The 18,772-nt window shown below is 48.2% G+C and overlaps 1 protein-coding gene across 5 annotated transcripts in view; it reads right to left on the bottom strand.

Moving 5' to 3' along the window:
* Positions 1 to 3,887: 3,887 nt before the first annotated feature.
* The window catches only part of tbc1d4 (TBC1 domain family, member 4), a 300,791-nt gene continuing 285,906 nt past the window's right edge, over positions 3,888 to 18,772 (bottom strand). For 4 of the 5 annotated variants that reach the window (XM_038818403.1, XM_038818405.1, XM_038818406.1 and 1 more), the window contains 2 exons: positions 16,162 to 16,338; positions 3,888 to 5,194 (listed from right to left, as the gene is read on the bottom strand). In XM_038818403.1, coding sequence (XP_038674331.1) covers positions 4,919 to 5,194; positions 16,162 to 16,338 — 453 coding nt within the window. In that variant the 3' untranslated portion in view covers positions 3,888 to 4,918. The remainder of the gene's footprint in view (positions 5,195 to 16,161; positions 16,339 to 18,772) is intronic. The other variant, XM_038818404.1, reaches the window with a different exon arrangement.

The following is an 18,772-nucleotide window of genomic DNA, read 5'->3' as shown; positions in this document are numbered from 1 at the left end:
GATAAATGTTTATTTTGGAACACTGAAAATGCACACAACATACACTCACTCCGCAAACACGCAGTAACACACACAGGAGTAGATGATTTCTGGAGAAGTAACATGAACATAGATTACAGAATAACAAGAAACAAATCACTTGCTCAACCAGTCCTGAAACGGAGGTTGCAAAACTGTTGCTGGCCTGAAGGATTCTCTTCTGGTCCTTAAAGGCAAATGGAGGTCGGTATTTTCTGGCTATTTCAGAATTTGTGGCCGGGATCCTATTGTGCCCCTTTTCACTTCCTGAGACGACTGCTTTTAGCTGGGTGATTTCTCCCTCTGTGGTGTTGGTCCCAGAGCTAAAGGTTGGCTTCCTTCTGGATTAATATGGGCGGCATGTTAGCACAGTGGCTAGTACTGTTGCTTCACAGTGGCAGGGTCCCAGGTTCAATTCCCGGCTTGGGTCACTGTCTGTGCGGAGCTGAGTCTGCACGTTCTACCCGTGTCTGCGTGGGTTTCCTCTGGGTGCTCTGGTTTCCACCCAGAAGCCCAAAAAGACCTGTTTGTTAGGTGAATTGAACATTCTGAGTTCTCCCACAGTGTACCCGATAGGTGCCGGAATGTGGCGACTGGGGGATTTTCACAGTAACTTCATTGCAGTGTTAATGTAAGCCTACTTGGACACTAATAAGATTATTATAGTAAGGTATTGTCCACTTTCCAGCCAGTCTGGTCGTGTAATAGCAATATCAGTCGTCCACACAATGGGTTGTAACCGCTTTGATAGATACACAATGGTGGATGGTTGATATCCCATTAACGTTTTGAGTTTTGATTAGCTCACTGAAAGACTTCATTTGACATCCCATCTCCATGGGGCTGACAAGTCTAGTGGTCATTGTCCTTTATATCTTTCCCACTGAAATGGTGAGATGTCGTCAACTGGCACCCACCAAACATTTTCATCTGAAACAACTTCCCAGATCCGTCTGTCCAGGAACAAGAACATAAGTCACCTGACATTTTGGAGTCCATTTTGTGAGGATACAGTGTCCATTGCCCAAGTTGATTTCTTTTTTAAAGAAACACAGTCTCCACTGCCCAATTATCTTTACTGGCATGATGTGACAGTTACAGAAATACCCATGCTACTTCCACGCATTCCTCTGCTGACAGTGAACTTTATCGAGCCAACTTTCAGCATCTCTAAGATGGTATGTATAACTCTGTCAACCATTGTCTTCACTTGAAGTGAACTCATCTTCTATTTTGGCATGTTTTTTTTGCTTCCTCAACCTCAAATATTACGTTCTTCATGGTAGCAGAAAACAAATTCAGTCAGTTCCAGTTGATCCATTTGTTTCAGGTTTGAGCTATAGATCCTCCACTAAACTATTCTTAATTTTACTGCATATTCTAATTCACAGAATAAATCTTTGAACTAACTAATTCCTATTAATAATATCTCTCCTGTTTCTTTCTCTGGATCAGTGTGATCTATAACAAAAGATGGCTATGTTTTAAACTGCCTCCTTTGATTCAAGATAAAATAGAGCAGTTTGTCGAAAAGGATGTGACCTCCTATGGAATCTGCCTGTCTATGGAGACAAGCATACAAACTCACAATGTGTCCGGCCGGAGACGAACTCATGTGACCTATGTGTATGGAGACAGAAACTTAAATTGAAACTTCTTCAACGTCACGTGCAAGCTTTAGCAGTTTCAAAAAAAGTTTAAATCTGTGTCCTCTGATTTCTGAACTTCCTGCCAATGGAATCAAGTTCTCCCCATTTCCTCTCACAAAACAAAAATTACTTTGAATTGGGAGAAGTACGCCAATCATTGACCAAAAGACCTGTGAAGCAGTGTTTTAAATGGTTTATTTTACAGTGGTATATGGTTCCCACTTCTGTGAAAATGCATCATTTGTGGATTGAAGAGTTGTGTTCACTAGATTAATTCCAGGGATGTCTTATGATGAGAGATTGAGCAGTTTAGGTCTCTACTCGCTGGAGTTTAGAAGAATGAGAGAAGATCTAATTAAAGTGTATAAAGTGCTAAATGGGATTGACAGACATAGTGCGTATGTTTCTCCCTTGTTGGACATTCTAAAACGAGAGGCCATAGATTTAGACTAAGGGGTGGCAGAGATAAAGCAGAAATGAGGAGGAATTACTTCACTCAAAGGGCTGTGAATCTGTGGAATTCTTTACCTCGGAGTGCTGAAACACTAAACAAATTTAAGGAGGAGATAGACAGGTTTTTAATTACCGTATATACTCGCGTATCCTTCGATCTCGCGTATCATGCGACCCCTAAATTTTCGTCCCCAAAACATGATTTTATGGTATACCTCATGTATCATGCGAGTCACTTTTTTTGAAATCTGAAGAGTAGTATTCTGATGGGAAGATGGGAAGAGTGGTTTCTGCTGTGAAACCTGTTCGCGATTCGAACAGCTGTCCAGCTGGCTTTACTAGCGTCGTTCAGCCACTTGCCGTTTCCATTCATAAAAACATGAATGGAAACGTCAATTGGCTGACCATCTTCCCATCAGAATGCTGTGGTCAAAATCTGAAGAGTAGTATTCTGATGGGAAGATGTTCAGCCACTTGACGTTTCCATTCATGTTTTTATGAATGGAAACGGCAAGTGGCTGAACGACGCTAGTAAAGCCAGCTGGAAAGCTGTTCGAATCGCAAACAGCTTTCACAGCAGAATCCACTCTTCCCATCAGAATACTACTCTTCAGATTTTGACCACAGCATTCTGATGGGAAGATGTTCAGCCACTTGACGTTTCCATTCATTTTTTTAAGAATGGAAACGGCAAGTGGCTGAACGGCGCTAGTAAAGCCAGCTGGATGCTATGTGACTTATCTTGGCCAGCATTTCACACCCGCGATTTTTGTACCTCGCGTATCATGCGACCTCCGAAATTTAGGCTTCAAATTAGGTGCTCAAAAGTCGCATGTTACGCCAGTATATACGGTAGTAATGGGATGGAGGGTTATGGGGAGCAGGCAGGGAGATGATGATGAGGTCAAGCTGAGATCAGCCATGATTGTATTGAATGGCGGCACAGACTCGAAGGGTTGAATTGCCTACCTCTTGCTCCCAGTTCTTATATGTTATGTGGAACCCTGTGACTTGAGGATTAATCTTCACTATCTGAACTGAAGCAGCCTGCATTGTGCTCAGTCCTTTCCAACTTCCTTGTTACTCCGACAAGAGGGTTCTTGCATCATAGTTTTCCATAGAATTTACAGGGCAGAAGGAGGACATTTGGCCCATCGAGTCTGCACCGGCCCTTGGAAAGAGCACCCTATTTAACCCCACACTTCCACTCTATCCCTGTAACCCACCTAACCTTTTTTTTGGACACTAAGGGCAATTTAGCATGACCAATCCACCTAACCTGCACATCCTTGGACTGTGGGAGGAAACTGGAGCACCCGGAGGAAACCCACGCAGACACGGGGAGAACGCGCAGACTCCGCACAGACAGCGACCCAAGCCGGGAATCGAACCTGGGACCCTGGGGCTGTGAAGCATGTGTGCTAACCACTGTGCCACCGTGCTGCCCATCATGAGACAGGTTCACAAATTATGCACTGTGCAAATTACCCCTCGAAGAAATTGCAGGGTAATGGGCAAAAAGCTGGATTGGGCAGGTGTCTTAAAGAGCCGGCACAGGGAGCAAGGGCCGAATGCCCTCTCTGCTGTGCTGTCAGATTCTATGATTCTGGAAACTCCAGATTGAGTAACGTTCAGCCCAGGTTCGCATAGAGTGCCCTTGACATCAGTTTATTCAGTTACACCATGAGTACTAATTTCACGTTAAAATATAACCTGTTTTTGGTGTGCAATAGGTGGGAAAACAAAGGACCATTCTACACATGTTCATTCATTGCAATCAGTGGTTTGAAGTTCTTTTCATTTATTTGAACTTGTTTGGGTTAGCCTGTTGGAAGACGTTTCAAACAACATCAAAAACCACAAAAGGAGAAAATAGCCTCTGTTTTATCGAACCTACATCGTACACAGGCATCATTTTATATTTGGTAACAAACACACACAGTGGAGAATTAAGCACTGTGGAACTCAATGGGTGGGAGAAATGACAATTGCATTTGAGAAATGGCAGTTCCAATTTATTTTTGATTTCCTCTGACTATTCTCTGTCTTGAGTTCAGCTGGTTGTGTAGCATGGAGAAGAGGTTCCAATTTACTGGCGCGTCTGCAAACATCAGTCGACGGGCAAGCAGTGGAAGATGGCGCTTTGCAAGCGCTGGTGTTTAAAGAGGAGCTGGCTAAACTCCTCACCGACCCATTTTTCAATAGCAGCCCACCACTGGCGGACATAACGAGATGAACTGCTTTGATTATTTTTAACGCAGCACAATTAAAACAGGTTTCCTATTTGAAGCACGCCGTTCCTTGAAGAGAAAATACATTCTTTTTATTTGTTTTAATTACATTTACCACATGATTTTTCAACAAGTTGATTAACGTCCTCGCCCCAGTAACTAAATATGGCAGGAAAAGAACAATTGTCATAGAACCATCACCTTGTTTTTTTTTTTCATTTTAACAATCAAGTAGCTCCCCGTTGCTGAAGTACAACAAATAGAAATACAACAGAAGCTGTAATCGTTGTGCAGTCTCCAGCCGTGATGCTAAACGTACTAAACACCGAATAACTCAGCTGAAGGAGTGTTAAAGTAGTGTTTTTGTTTTTAGATAGAGGACATTTAGGGTACCACGCTCTCTAAATTTGCCATTCTTACATTACAAAGGCCTCCATACAATTTCCTCTGAGCCACACACCACGGAGCTCAGTGACTGAGAAGCCCAGTAAAACATGCACTTTCCCTCATCAGAACAGCGTTTGAGCTCCTACTGCTGCACTCCACTTGGTTTTGCTCATAACCTCCTCATGGCTTATTGTTTCCTATTTTCACTTTGCTGCTGTCCAGTTCCCCGTCCGTTGCTTCGGGCTTCCTGGATGAGAAAAGCCCCGAGTTCTTCCTTGGCAGAAGCTCCCCATCTGACAGGGCGTCGGGGGGCAAATACTTGCGCATGTGATCTATAGTCTTTAAGTGTGTCTGTTTTTCCTGCTCCATTGTACGGATCAAGACCTTCATTTTATTTTCTCGGCTTAAAATGCTTTCAATGCTGACTTCCAGATTCTGTATCTTGAAGCGAGTGGCCTGTGGAATGAAGGAATAGACACCGCTCAGTGGCTTCTTACTAAGACACTGAAATAATGCACAGTAAGAAGTCTCACAACACCAAAGTCCAACAGGCTTGTTTTGAATCACTAACTTTCGGAGCTCAGCTCCTTCCTCAGGTGAATGAAGAGATGGGTTCCAGAAACTTGGACCCTTCCACTACCGCAAACAATTTCTCCTTGGACCGGATTGTCGGAGACCAGGGCCGCGATTCTCCCAAAGGGAGACAAAGTGCCGACGCCGGAGTGAAAACCGGAGTGTTTCACTCCGGCGTCGGAGGCCGCTCCTTGCCCCCTATTCTCCCACTCCCAGGGGGCTAGGAGCGGCGGCGCGTCAATCTCACGCACCGGGCCTTGACGCTTGCGTCAAAGCGGCGCCACCTGAATGACGCGGCCAGCGGCGCCTAAATGACGTCACCCGCGCATGCGTGGTTGCCGTCTTCTCCTCCGCTGCCCCGCAAGACATGGAGGATTGATCTTGCGGGGCGGCGGAGGGAAAAGAGTGCGTCTTTCAGAGACGCCGACCTGACAATCGGTGGGCACTGATCGCGGGCCAGACCCCTCCTGAGCACCCCCCTGGTGCTCGATTCTCCCTCCACCCCCCACACGCAGCGGTCGTGCGCTGTTCACGCCGGCAGCGACCAGGTGTGGTTGGCGCCGGTGTGACTCAGTCGGATTCGGCAGGCCGCTCGGCCCATCGCAAATGGCGACACACCGTTTTGGGGGGGGGGGGGGGGGGGGGTGGAGGGTGGGAGAATCGTGTGCGGGCGCCAGGGCAGTGGCGTGATTTGCCCGGCACTCCCGTGATTTTCTCACCCGGCGTGGGGGTCAGAGAATCGCGCCCCAGATGTACGACCAAGGGTCTGCAGGGTCCTGATGCGCTAACCCATTGGGAATTGCTCCTGCCTCCACTGGACTCTTCACGAATGTCTCTGACTCTCAATTTTTGGACAGTTTTTCACTACTTAACTGGATGATTCCGGGGAAATGTTAGACAGATTAAGATAAAGTCTGGGTAACTCCAGAACTAGCTCTGCAATCACTCACGCTGGCACAACCATCCCACCTCCCCACCCTGCTCCCCCCCAACCCAGCGTACGACTACCCCTTCCCATCAACATACTAGCACCGCACCCCTTCCGATTCCCAGACTACCCTTTGCTGACTAGCCCCCAATGTTCCCTCCAATCATTCAACTGTACGTGGATAGGGTGGGTAGGTGGGTGAGTGGGTAGGTGGGTGAGGTGTGTAGATGAGTGAAGTGGGTGGGTGGGTGAGTGGGTAGGTGGGTGAGGTGGCTTAGTGGGCTGGGTGGGTGGGTGAGTGAGGTGGGTAAGATAGGAAGGTGAGTGAGGTTGGTGAGGTGGGTAGGTGAGTGAAGAGGGTACTGTAGATATGTGGGTCAGTGAATTGGATGAGCACTACCACCCGACCACCCCCCTAAGCTTTGTGACTATCCCTGCCCTGGCTAAAGCCGGACGTCCCCAGCTACTCCCCTCATGCCCCGGTTCAACTACCCCCAAACCTGACCGGACTGCTCATCCCGACCACATGAATACTCCTGACCTGACAAACCCTCCCAACCAACTAACTACCTCCTCAATCCAGCCTGGCCCAACCCAAACACTCTGACTAGACCTGTTAGCCCCAACCCGACTACCCTGCTTGATCTGACCTGACTACTCCCTGACCCACCTGCCCACTAACCCACCTACCTGCCCACTCACCCACCTGCCCACTCACCGATCTGCCCACCTCACCAATCGACATACTCAGCCACTTACCTATTTACCCACCTCACTCACCCTATCCACCTACCCCCTTAACCTCACCCACCCACCTACCCATTCATTCCTTTCAGAGGCTGGACCTTTAACTTACCATATGGCGTCTCGGTGCTGTAAAAAGGGACCAGGTCCCGTCTTCCCCTGAATCTACTCTATTTCAACAGAGTTTCCTGATTGATTCTGCACTCTGCATTTCTGGAAAAGCCAGATGTGGGAGGTCCCAGAAGAAATGAAGCAATGCTGAGTCAGGAATCTTTAAGCAGCGCGGCTGTCCAACAATGACACTACTCCAATGAAGACCTGGGCCTTTCCTTACTTACTCAAAACTCCTAATGTCCTGCCCATAACCTCCTCGACTCTGTGGAGAACAATCCCCACATCTCTTGTGTCTCCATGCGACTGAATTCCCTGATACCACAAATTTCCACAAATTGTTGGAAAGTTAATTTGGTTCCTGGAAACAATGCAGCCATGAAATGAAGATGGAGACAAAACTTGTCTTCCATCTTCACTTGCTGGCTGCATTGATTGTAAATTCATGGAAAGGTTGCTTCCCATTCTCCTACAGGAGCTGCAGGTGGGAAAGGCTTGAAATACGTGTGCTGGAATTCATTTTAACCTCGCCCAAAAGATTTATGTAAACCATACCAAAAGTTTTAAATTTTAAGTGCACTCGCGTGAGCTCTTTTGCATGTGCTAGATCAGGGGTGGGCAAACTACGGCCCGCGGGCCGCATGCGGCCCGCCAAAGGTATTTCTGCGGCCCTCTAAGTCATTAAAAAAAAAAAAAAAAAAAATTTTTTTAAATTTCTTTTTTTTAATAAATTTTTTTTTAAGGTTAATGGGGGGGGGCTGTTGGGTTACTTACTGGTATAGGGTGGATACGTTGACTTGAGTAGGATGATCATTGCTCGGCACAACATCGAGGGCCGAAGGGCCTGTTCTGTGCTGTACTGTTCTATGTTCTATATGAGGCGCCCAGAATCATAACCGGGTGAAGTAATTATTTTACTTAATATACTATGCGGCCCTTTGTGAATTGTGAATTTCTGAATGTGGCCCTTGCACGGAAAAGTTTGCCCACCCCTGTGCTAGATGGTTACCATCTCATAGGATAACTTACAAGTGTCCTCACCCACATTCCGGACATATCGGACCACGAGCCATTTTTCAGTCAGCCAAGCTCCATCACCATGGTTAGGACTCGGGAAACCAGCCTTCATAATTATGTTTTTGCTCCTAGTAGCAAACATTAATTCCTAACCTGAGCTTGGCTTGCTTGGTTCCATCCTCGATTCCCTGAGTCAGACGAATGTACATCAAAACCCCCATTTCACATCTTGCAACACTTAGCCCTGGGCTGTCACTTCAGTGGGCTGCACTTTTGGGATTACTGGGTGGCCTAATTATTGTTACTCTCAAGTCATCCATGCAGCAGAGTGTAGGTTTGTTTTGTTATAATTTGTGTGAACTTAATAAAGCTGGATAATTAATCCAAACTTGTGGTAAACCACTGTTACACCTGGATTAGGTGATGTAAGGTAGGACCTGTACTATAGGTTCGCCGATAGCCCCTTCCTGCTGGCTCCACCCAGTAGGAGGAGTATAAATATGTGTCTCCTCTATTCGGCAGCCATTTCGCCAGTTGCTGTGGGAGGCCACACATCTTACTGCAATAAAGCCACAGTTGTATCCAACCTTAGTCTTTGTACAATTGATCGTGCATCAATTTATTGAAGTAAGATTTTCTAAAAGATGGACCTCTGAATCTTCTAATCTGTAGACATTAGCCCAGTGATGTTAGCCTTGCTGACCTACGTTTATATCTTACAGATTAACCTGCACAAAAAATAACGGGTGTGATCTAACCAGTTTGGAACAGAGTCCCATGGCGAGTACGCTTGGCAAGGTGTTTTCTGCTATCTATCACTCTATCTACCAGAACTCTGTTGCAATTCGGGCCTCAGCAGGAAACTCCCTGTCGAGGCCATATTTAGTCCACTCGCCAGAACTCCTCAGTGCAGGTAGATGGCATCCCGATTTCACGCCCCCCCCTGATGCAACCCCTGAACGCACCCACCCCCCAAAAGCCCCAACTCATCTGTAAGGAGGTCCTTGGGCCCCCCACACCCCACTTCACTCATGCAGGGCACCCCCAGGCCCGGTCCTCGGCCAGGAAAACTGCCAGCCTGGCACCCAGGTGGCACTGCAATGGTACAAGGCTGGCAGTGCCAAGGTGCCCAGGTGGCACCAGCAGTAACTGAGTGCCACCTTGCCCAGAGGGAAAGCACCTGGGAGCCTCCGATCCCCTGGGAGATTCCCACAAGTACTATTCCATCTGATCTCCGAGGTGAAGGGGTTAGATGCCGATGCCTCAGGTAGATCAGGGGCGAGCACGTTAGGTTGAGACGAGCTACTCACTCTGATAGGCAGGTTTGCAAAATAGTGATCCCACCCATGAGCGGGATTCAGAACACGACGTCTCACGAGATCGCGTTAGATCTCACAAGGCGTGGCGAGTCGGGTAGATCCCAGAAGCGGGATCTCCCGGTATCTACCGTCCATGCTGCCTTTTGGGGGCAATGTGGCCGGTAGATTGTGGCCAACGTTGATGGTGCAGATGAATGGGAATCCAAGCAGAAAAATCAGCTGGACTTTTCTTCCTGGGGACGGTGAGTAAGCGCTCTCAGCCCACAGAAACTCCCAATTAGTTTATTTTGGGGTGGGTGAGTGAATATATATGTTTATACTTGTGGGTGTTGAAGTAAAAGAAAGAACTTTTGTTATGCCTTTTAGTCTCTTGTATTTTTATAACCAGTGTTTGTCTGATAGTTTGAGTTGTGGAAGGCCTAATTTTCTTGAATAAATTGTTTAATTTTAAATCTACCATTGTTGTGGTCTCACCTTCCTTTCACTGTCCGCTCTAGTTGAGTCACAAATGCCGGGACATGATTCTGTAGTCGAGGACCCAAAGGGAGCCTGAGCGCTTCGAACACGCTCACTCGAGAGGCTACTGGTTAGGAATAAACAGGGGTCCCTCTTTCTCTCTCTCTTGTTAAGTTCACTAGTGGGGCACTTCTGGGTGACATTTCACCATCACAGGAGAGAGACTCACACAGGTGTAGGCGGCAGTCAGGGTTACTGGTGTGGCATAAGGACAACCCCACTGGTTAGGTATAAACAGTGAGACTTGTTCCCTCTCTCTTGCGAAGTTGTCCCAGTGCGACACTTCCGGGTTGTGGTTTCAACGCCTGCAGGAGAGAAGCACCCACAGTTATCTGACGCCTAATACCAGCCTGTTGTGGAGTAAAGGAAACCCTGTTACAAATGGCGACCGTGGCAGGACTCCGGTGGACTGGAGTTTGTGATTTACCAGAGAAACGTCTAAAATGAAAAAGGATTTCTTCCTATGTATTCAAGAAAATTAAACTCACAAAACCGTGGGCAGTAGCGCTCACTGGAGCTGAACAGCAGAAGCTGCAGCTCAGTGGACAGAGAGCACGAGCCACAATAAAAGCCAAGAGAAGGCAGTCTGGTTAGTGTGCCTATCACAGCAGGTGGCAAAATTGGAGGAAAAAATTAATAAGCTGGAAAGCCAGCTTAGGGAATCCGAAGGGGACGCTGAAGCCAGGGCTAGGAATGAAGAGAGGCTCTATGAGGAGCCAGGCAATTTATTCGGCAGATAACTCACACAGTAACACTCAGGAATATCTCCAATGCCAGGTAACAGAGGCAAAGGAGGGGGAGAGGAATTTCCAGGAACTCCACTCTCAGGGTACCCAAAGGTACAGGGAGCTGGAGGGGAAGTTTAAAGATATACAGGCAGCTCTGACACAGTAGCATATAGTGAGCTGGGTGGGAGCGACCACAGACCTGGCCAGCTGAGGATGAAAAAGCTGGAAGAGGCTCTGTCTCAGGCAAAGGGACGGATCTGCCTGATCGGGCTGGGAGGGTCCCCAGCAGATGAAGGGCTTCAGACAGCAGATGATACAGCATGGGCAAGGGGGGGGGGTTAGACGGCCACCTGAGGCGCCGGTAATGTGTCCGGCTCGGCAGGTGGGGTTCGGAGTGTCCAGGGAAGGACAGGTCCAAGGAGGGTCAGGAGAACACCCTCGGTTGTTGGCGTCTCTGCCATGTGTAGCACACCCGAAGGTGGAGTTACCGATCATGGTAGGGGTGCCAGAGTTAGGGGAACAAGGGGGGAAGCAGCCCTGCGTGGGACAGATGTGCCCAGTAAGGCAGCAGCTATGGTGCCACAGTGGGACAGGCAAATAGGGGACCACTGGAGAACGATATCATAATTCCCCGTGGGACGCAAGCTCTACAGGAAATGGGGTCCCACATCCCAAAGTTAAACAGAACAGGGGACCCCTCCATACACTTTATGGGGGTTGGCAGTAGGCAGCTGACATAAATGATTGTGATGAAACTGAAAAGCTGAGGCTATTGCTGATGAGCCTGGATGCCTATCTTTGTAAAGCAGTGACCTCGCAGCAAGCGGGAGACCTGTGACAGTGGCAGCAGCTCAGGCTGCTGGTTTAGAGGCTGTGGGGCTCAATCGGAGTAACCCATTTGTAAGGGCGTGGGAGACAATGGAGCAGGGAGGGGAGTCCCCAAACATGTTCACGGACCGATTGTGGACCATTTATGTGGAAGTTTGCGGAGCTGCACTTGACAGGAATAATAAAAAGGGGGAACAGACCACTGGCTGAAAACACGAGTGGCCAACAGTTTACCCAGAATTAGAGCTAAAGCTGAAAACTGGTTTGACTCCCAAGACCCAAATCTTAGGCAGAACGAGGTGATCAGGAAGCTCACCCTAGCATGCCGCAATGGAGAAGGAGAAGGGGAAAAGCCCTCCAGAGGAAAGGTACATGAAATTGCACCACACCCCCTAGGAGAAGGGAATGGAAACGGGAGGGCAGCCGAGTCCCCGATAAGCAGCCACTCTGCTCTGGCTGTGGGAAGCCTGGTCACTACAAGACCAGGAGTCCGAACAAACAGTTTGAGGAGAAGGCTCCTGCAGTAATAACCCCAACTCCACCCACAGGGGAACCAGGATTAGGGATGTTTTCATTGAAAAATTTCATGTCGTTCATGCAAGCTAAAGCTATACAACCCGGACAGGTAGCTATGGCAACCGGCCAGAGCACACCCGTAACCGTATCCCCGAGACCCTTATGACAACCCTCGAAACAGCCCACTTATCTGTGCCCAATAGAATATGGCTGTGAGGACGACCTTGGGTCCGGATGGATGTACAGGATGTGGCAGGGAATTACCTACTGGACACAGGTGCCTCCAGCACCATAGTCCACACGGACAATCCCCGAGCATCCCCTCTATCCAATGGGGTGCCCTACAGCCTTGTCGGCTTCACAGGGAACGAGAAGGCTGGGTTTTTCTCTGTCCCATTGTCCATCCAATTAGGAACACTCCAAACTCAGTGGAAGTGTGCCCAGGTAAGTTGGGAGCCGGCAGGGAAGGGAATACTAGGCGCCGATTTTATAGTGGCTCATCAGGTCTTGGTGGACCTAAGAAACTACTGTCTGTCGGGTACAATTAACGAGGGGGCAGAGAGAGAGGTGATGATCATAGAAGGGGTGCCAGGAAGGAGGCTCTGTGTGCTGTGAAACCGAAGGAGAGTTATGACCTGGAGGCTTTGGTTAAAAACACCCCGGCAGAGTATCGGGCATTTGTGCAGCAAAACCTTGCAGCATCTGTAACCCACAAGCACGACTGTGGGAGAGTCACAGGCACAGAAGTCAGAATAGATGAGGATCCGATGACAGACCCCAAAAACAATATAACTTCCCCAGGGAAGCCGAGGCGGATGTGGAAATTGCCGTAAGCTCGCTGGTCAAACAGGGTATCCTGAGACCCATAGCCACCCATGTTACTTCATCCCTGTGGCCAGTAAGAAAACCGGACAACTCCTTGAGGGCCACAGTAGATTACAGAGTCCTCAATAAAAACATTCCTTCCTGCGCTCCAATCGTAACCGCAGTGGCAGACTTGTTAGGGGAAATCCCAGCATCCGCATCTGTGTTCACAGTTTTGGACATTTTAAACGGCTTCTGGTCCATCCCGGTTAGAAAAGAGGATCAGTACAAATTCGCCTTTACCTTTAAAGGACAACAATATACCTGGAGCTGTCTCCTGCAGGGCTTTAACAACAGCCCAAGCATATTCCACCAATGTATGGCAGGCTGTCTAAAGGGCTTTAGCGAACCCCACAGGCTTATACAATATGTGGAGGATGTGTTGCTGTTCACCGATAATGGTGAGGAGCACGGCCCCTTGGTAAATGAATTGTTGGAGTTGCTCATGAAAAGTGGTCTGAAGGTCAACCCCAAAAAGGCACAAATAGGGTGAAGGGAGGTAAAATTCTTGGGGCTGACAATTAGAGCAGGAGAGAAGTTAATCGATGAGGCAGAGGAAGGCAGTGCAGGAGTTCCCTGTCTCAACCAATGTAGGCTCTGCTCAGACTCCTACACAAAGGAGTTGAGTGGGAATGGGGCGGGCAGTATGAAACAGCCTTTGTCCGTTTAAAACAAGACCTACAGAAAGCACCAGTCCTGGGAGCGATCGAGCCCACGGGGGAATTTTTCCTGGAAGTAGCAGCCAGCAGCGACAATCTTAGCGCAGTGTTGCTCCTGGAACGACATGGCCGGTTGAGGCCAGTGGTGCTCACAGAGGTAGAAAGCGCATATTCTAACTGAGCGCCACTTGGTAGCCACCCACTGGGCAGTGAAAAGGGTACAGGTTTTCATCAGAATGTCCCCCATCACACTTGACATGCCACACCCCGACCCAAATGCTGTTAGATGGTAGGATTAAGGATGGCACTGTGCGAGAATCATGCGCTGGACTCTTCTCCTCTCCCAAATGTCACTAAAGGTTAAAGGGAGAGGCATGCCCATGCTCGCCGCCAATTTGATTTACCCCGGAGAGCCGCATCTGATCAGTTGAAGGGGAATGGGACGTAGATTTCGGCCTCAGGGGGTAGGGCTACAGCCCACAGACAGGGAAATCTATGTTGATGGGTCTAGCACAGTGTCCGCAGGCACCAGGCTCACAGGCTGTGGCATATGGGACCCCGGAGGCAGACATAGCTTTAGGCCTCAAACTCCCCCAAACCTTAAGGCGGAACTAGCAGCCGTAATGTATGTAGTCACCCACCCCAAGGTTTTCCCCATCCCATTGTCATGAGAATGTCGCTTTAAGAAATGTTTGGCTGCTCATGTTACTGCAGTGATGTCAGAGTGTGGGTGGAGCTGGGCTGTCTGTCAGCTTTTTACTTTCGTTTTTGAGCAGGCTGCAGGGTGTGTGTTAGTTTCGCTTTCAGTGTTGGAGCTGAAGCCAGACAGAGCAGCTGTACTGTTGATCTCTCTGCCATGAAAAGACTATCTCTTGATCATTTGGTGAATTCAGAATTACAAATGTTCTCAGTAGTGAATGTAAACTTAATGGGTGCGATTCTTCGCCCCCCATGCCGGGTGGGAGAGTAGCGGGAGGGTCTCCCGACATTTTTCATGCCCTCCCGCTATTCTCCCCCCCCCCCCCCCCACGCCCGACACACACCACGAATCGCCGCTCGCCGTTTTGTACGGCGAGCGGCGATTCTCCGAGGCCGATGGGCCGAGCGGCCGGGCCTTCACGCCTGTTTCAACACGGCAGCAAACACACCTGCTCGCTGCCGTCATGAAACGGGCGACAGATGCCGTAACGGACACACTCTTTTCCCTCCGCCGCCCCGCAAGATCAAACTGCCACGTCTTGCGGGGCGGCTGAGGGAAAAGACGCCAATAGCGCATGCTTGACGTGCGGCCTTGACGACCGTCATCAAGGCCGCGGCGCCGTGACGCACGGGGGGGGGGGGGGGGGGGGGAGAATCGGCCCCGGAAGTGGGCGTGAAGGCTGCCGTGGGTCACTGCCTGTTAAACGATGTTTCTTTTGTTCTCTGGCTGTTGTTTGGGAAGTTATTAAGGATTACATAGTGTTGTATTCTTTGGGGATTGTATTTGAATTGATGGTTGCTAAGATGTTCACTGTATGTTTTAAAAAGGTTAACTTGAGTTCATAGAATAAACATTGTTTTGCTTTAAAAAATACTTTTCCATTTCTGCTGTACCACACCTGTAGAGTGGGCCATGTGCTCCCCATACCACAATCTATTAAAAGTTGATGGTCAGGTGAACTCCATGATACACTTTGGGGTTCTCTAAACCCTGGCCCATAACACCATACACTACTTGCTCGGACAGCATGTTTACCTACAACTCCTGTACAGAATACCTGGCTATAAGGTCACGCCGAGGGTACAGCTCCTCGGATGGGAAGCCCCTAGCAACCAAACCCCTGCTAGAAAGAATTGTGGCAGCAGTAGGGGAGGGTGGAGACAGGTGCATCCATAAAGTGAAGGCTCACTCAAAAACTGAGCCACGAGCCGAGGGGAATCTGCGGGCAGATCAACGGCAAGAACCGTTGTGGCCTGGGACCCCTACGAGGAAGGTCGGGCAGCAGCGGTCAGGGGACAGCCGGAGGAAAAAGGGGGCGCAGGGGTGGTTTTGGCCCCAGATCTTGGCACGGTGCAGGCGCAGGATCCCATCCTGAAGGCTACCTTGGCTGCTATCTGCCGACAAGAGAGAATAGAGGGTCCGTCTGGGGCTGCAGACATAATCGTACAGGAGGGCATGCTTCTTAAAGGGGATAAGTAGGCAGTGCCTTCCCTGTGCCGTAAAGAGTTTCTACATGAGGGTCCAGGGGCCGGACATCCTGGACCAGAAACCATCTGGCAGAGGGTGGAGATGGTGGGATGGTAGCCAGGTCTCAGGGAAGACAGCCGCGATTTTTGTGCGGGTTGCCTGGTTTGTGCAGCAAATAACCCGGATCCCCAGTAGAGGAAGGTTTCCATGGGGCACAGATCGACTATATTGGACCCCTATCGACTGCTCAATGGGTTACAAGTACTGTCTAGTACTGGTTGAAGTATTCCCCAAGTGGATGGAAGGATATTCCTGACTTACTTAGGGGAGGGTTTATTGTTTACAGCAGTTCATTTCTGGCTGTTCAAGTTTCTTTGCAAGCTCTGGTTTTATGCGTTTGCTGCAACTTATGTATGTCTATGTTAACAGTTTTACAGTTGAAGCCATCGTTACCTGAAGTTTCTCCAGAAGCTCCATGTTCTGTCTCTTCAGCTGACAATTAGCTCTTTCCAGTTTTTCCAGACGGTCCCCATCGTCACAGGGTGATGAACCCTCCACCATCTCATCTTGCAACACATGGTACTCCACCTCATAGGCATGGAGCTGTTTGGAAATGTCCATCTCAAATACCTGCAATACAGCCAGAAATGATTGATTGAAAACGTTGAAAAAGGGAGTCTGGTACGGGAATGCTGGAATGGTAACGGCAAATCAGAATGTCCCATCATATTTAGTGTGAAGAAAAGAACACCAAGTTGCAGCAAGATAGAGATTTGTCATGAGCTGTAAATTACTGAAGGATTTTCGATGTTGGCCTGATGAAAACAGCAGCTCGGTATCAACCGTCCTGTCCGTTTCGAGGAATTTTGGGATCTGAATTATAAATGTGGATGGATCTCTACGCTGACATTTAAGGGCTGGTATTTAATGTCGTAAGGACCCCATTCATGACGCAATTTGTAGTCGCGGCATGAAACTCCACTTTGGAAGCCCTGGAAGGGAACATTTTGAAACGGCACAAAGGGAAGCCATTCAGCCCATCCTGCCTGAACCAGTTTTTGGAGGTGCCACGGAAAGATTGAAAAACTGTCATAGGAGTGATAAAATTGAGGCCTTGCTGAGCAAGGAGAAAATGAAGTTACATGTACTGAAACCAGACCGGCGCTGGGGGAACCATCTCAAACAGCTTTTCTCAAGCCCTCTGCCGATCTTGTTGAGGCGGATAATCCCTTGGTGGGCGGGGGGTGGGGGGAGCGGGGAAATGGGATGGGAAGATGTTGCGATGCCTAAAGATGTTTCAGGATCTCAAACTGGGTGTAAATATAGGTTTTGATGGTACGGCACTCCTGGGGCATTGAGGTTCTGTAACTCTGCTAATAGTTACTTCCTCGCTAAATTATCTAAACTGCAAAAAAAAACTTTCATTATGTTAGCTTAGTGTGAATGTCAGGAAACATCTTTTTTCACATCACGCATGTTGCTAGTTCGTGTTGAATTATTTAATTAATGAAACACAATTTGATGTGTTTTCGCACATTCTGTACCACTGTGCCTTGGACTGGATTGACAGTCAGGATCTCCCTTGGGATCCGAGAATCATGAACAAACTGCTCAAACACTCGTCAATTACCAAATTGACTCTCTGGGACCCTGAACAAGTTACATTTTAAAACGTTAGCTATTAAGCTGGGCAAACGTATGAGGAAAAAGAAAGCTCTTCAGTGTAGCACAGCTGTGCCGTATAAATATTGCGTAGAAAGCTGCACTTGACACGTATTAAATAAGCAGTAAAACATGCTGAGTAAAATGCTAACCACTGTTGAGGGCTACTGTGCTAACAGCATTACTTAGAAGTGATCAACAATGTCATAAACCTTAGTCCCTTTCTATAACTTGAGGTCAAACACTTTAAGACTAGTCTGTAAATTACGAGTAACATTAGCTTTATGACTCCCTTGGACTAATACATGACTATTAACGGCCTTATATTATCCTCCAGGAAGATTTATAGAGGAGCACACAATAGACCAGGATACACTTGAGGCCACAGCATCTTTCTTATATCAGTGACAGACAATGTGACAACAAAATACTAAATCACTATGAACATTAGGAAAGGCATTCAAAGAACAAAGAACAAGAAAGGTACAGCACAGGAACAGGCCCTTCGGCCCTCCAAGCCTGTGCTGACCATGCTGCCCGTCTAAGCTAAAATCTACACTTCCCGAGTCTGTATCCCTCTATTCCCATCCTATTCATTTATTTGTCAAGATGCCCCTTAAATGTCACTATCGTCCCTGCTTCCACCACCTCCTCCGGCAGCGAGTTCCAGGCACCCACTACGCTCTGTGTAAAAAAACTTGCCTCGTACATCTCCTCTAAACCTTTCCCCTCGCATCTTAAACCTATGTCCCCTAGCAATTGACCTCTCTATCCTGGGAAAAAGCCTCTGACTATCCACTCTGTCTATGCCCCTCATAATTTTGTAGACCTTTATCAGGTCGCCCCTCAACCTCCATCGTTCCACTGAGAACAAACCGAGTTTATTCATCCGCTCCTCATAGCTAATGCACTCCATACCAGGCAACATCCTGGTAAATCTCTGGTAAATTTCAGTTTAAAACTAGTACCCCACATGGAGATATTTCAGCAATTTGGATTTGGACCATCAACAAAATTCAAGTATGACTTGCGTAAAACAGGTCAGTACATAATCAAAATCACAATGATGGAGGTTCTTGTGCTGTTCCTGGACTAACTATGACATGTCATCTCTATGTCTGACTCTCCATAAAACCTCAGAATAGCCCAAAAAATGCAAATCCAGGCAATGGCATTAAAAGGTTCCCAGTAAGAGCGGCATGGTGGCACAGTGGTTAGCACTGCTGCCTGACGGCACCGAGGACCTGGGTTTGATCCCAGGTCACAGTCCGTGTGCAGTTTGCACATTCTCCCCGTGTTTGCGTGGGCCTCACCCCCACAACCCGAAGAAGATGTGCAGGGTATGTGGATTGGCTACGCTAAATTGCCCCTTAATTGTTTTTTTTAAAAAAAAGGTTCACAG

Source organism: Scyliorhinus canicula, chromosome 14 (assembly GCF_902713615.1).
Source record: "Scyliorhinus canicula chromosome 14, sScyCan1.1, whole genome shotgun sequence".
In the NCBI taxonomy this organism is placed as follows: Eukaryota; Metazoa; Chordata; class Chondrichthyes; order Carcharhiniformes; family Scyliorhinidae; genus Scyliorhinus; species Scyliorhinus canicula.
Note: the sequence above shows the minus strand (reverse complement) of the source record. Positions and strands in the feature narration are given on the sequence as shown.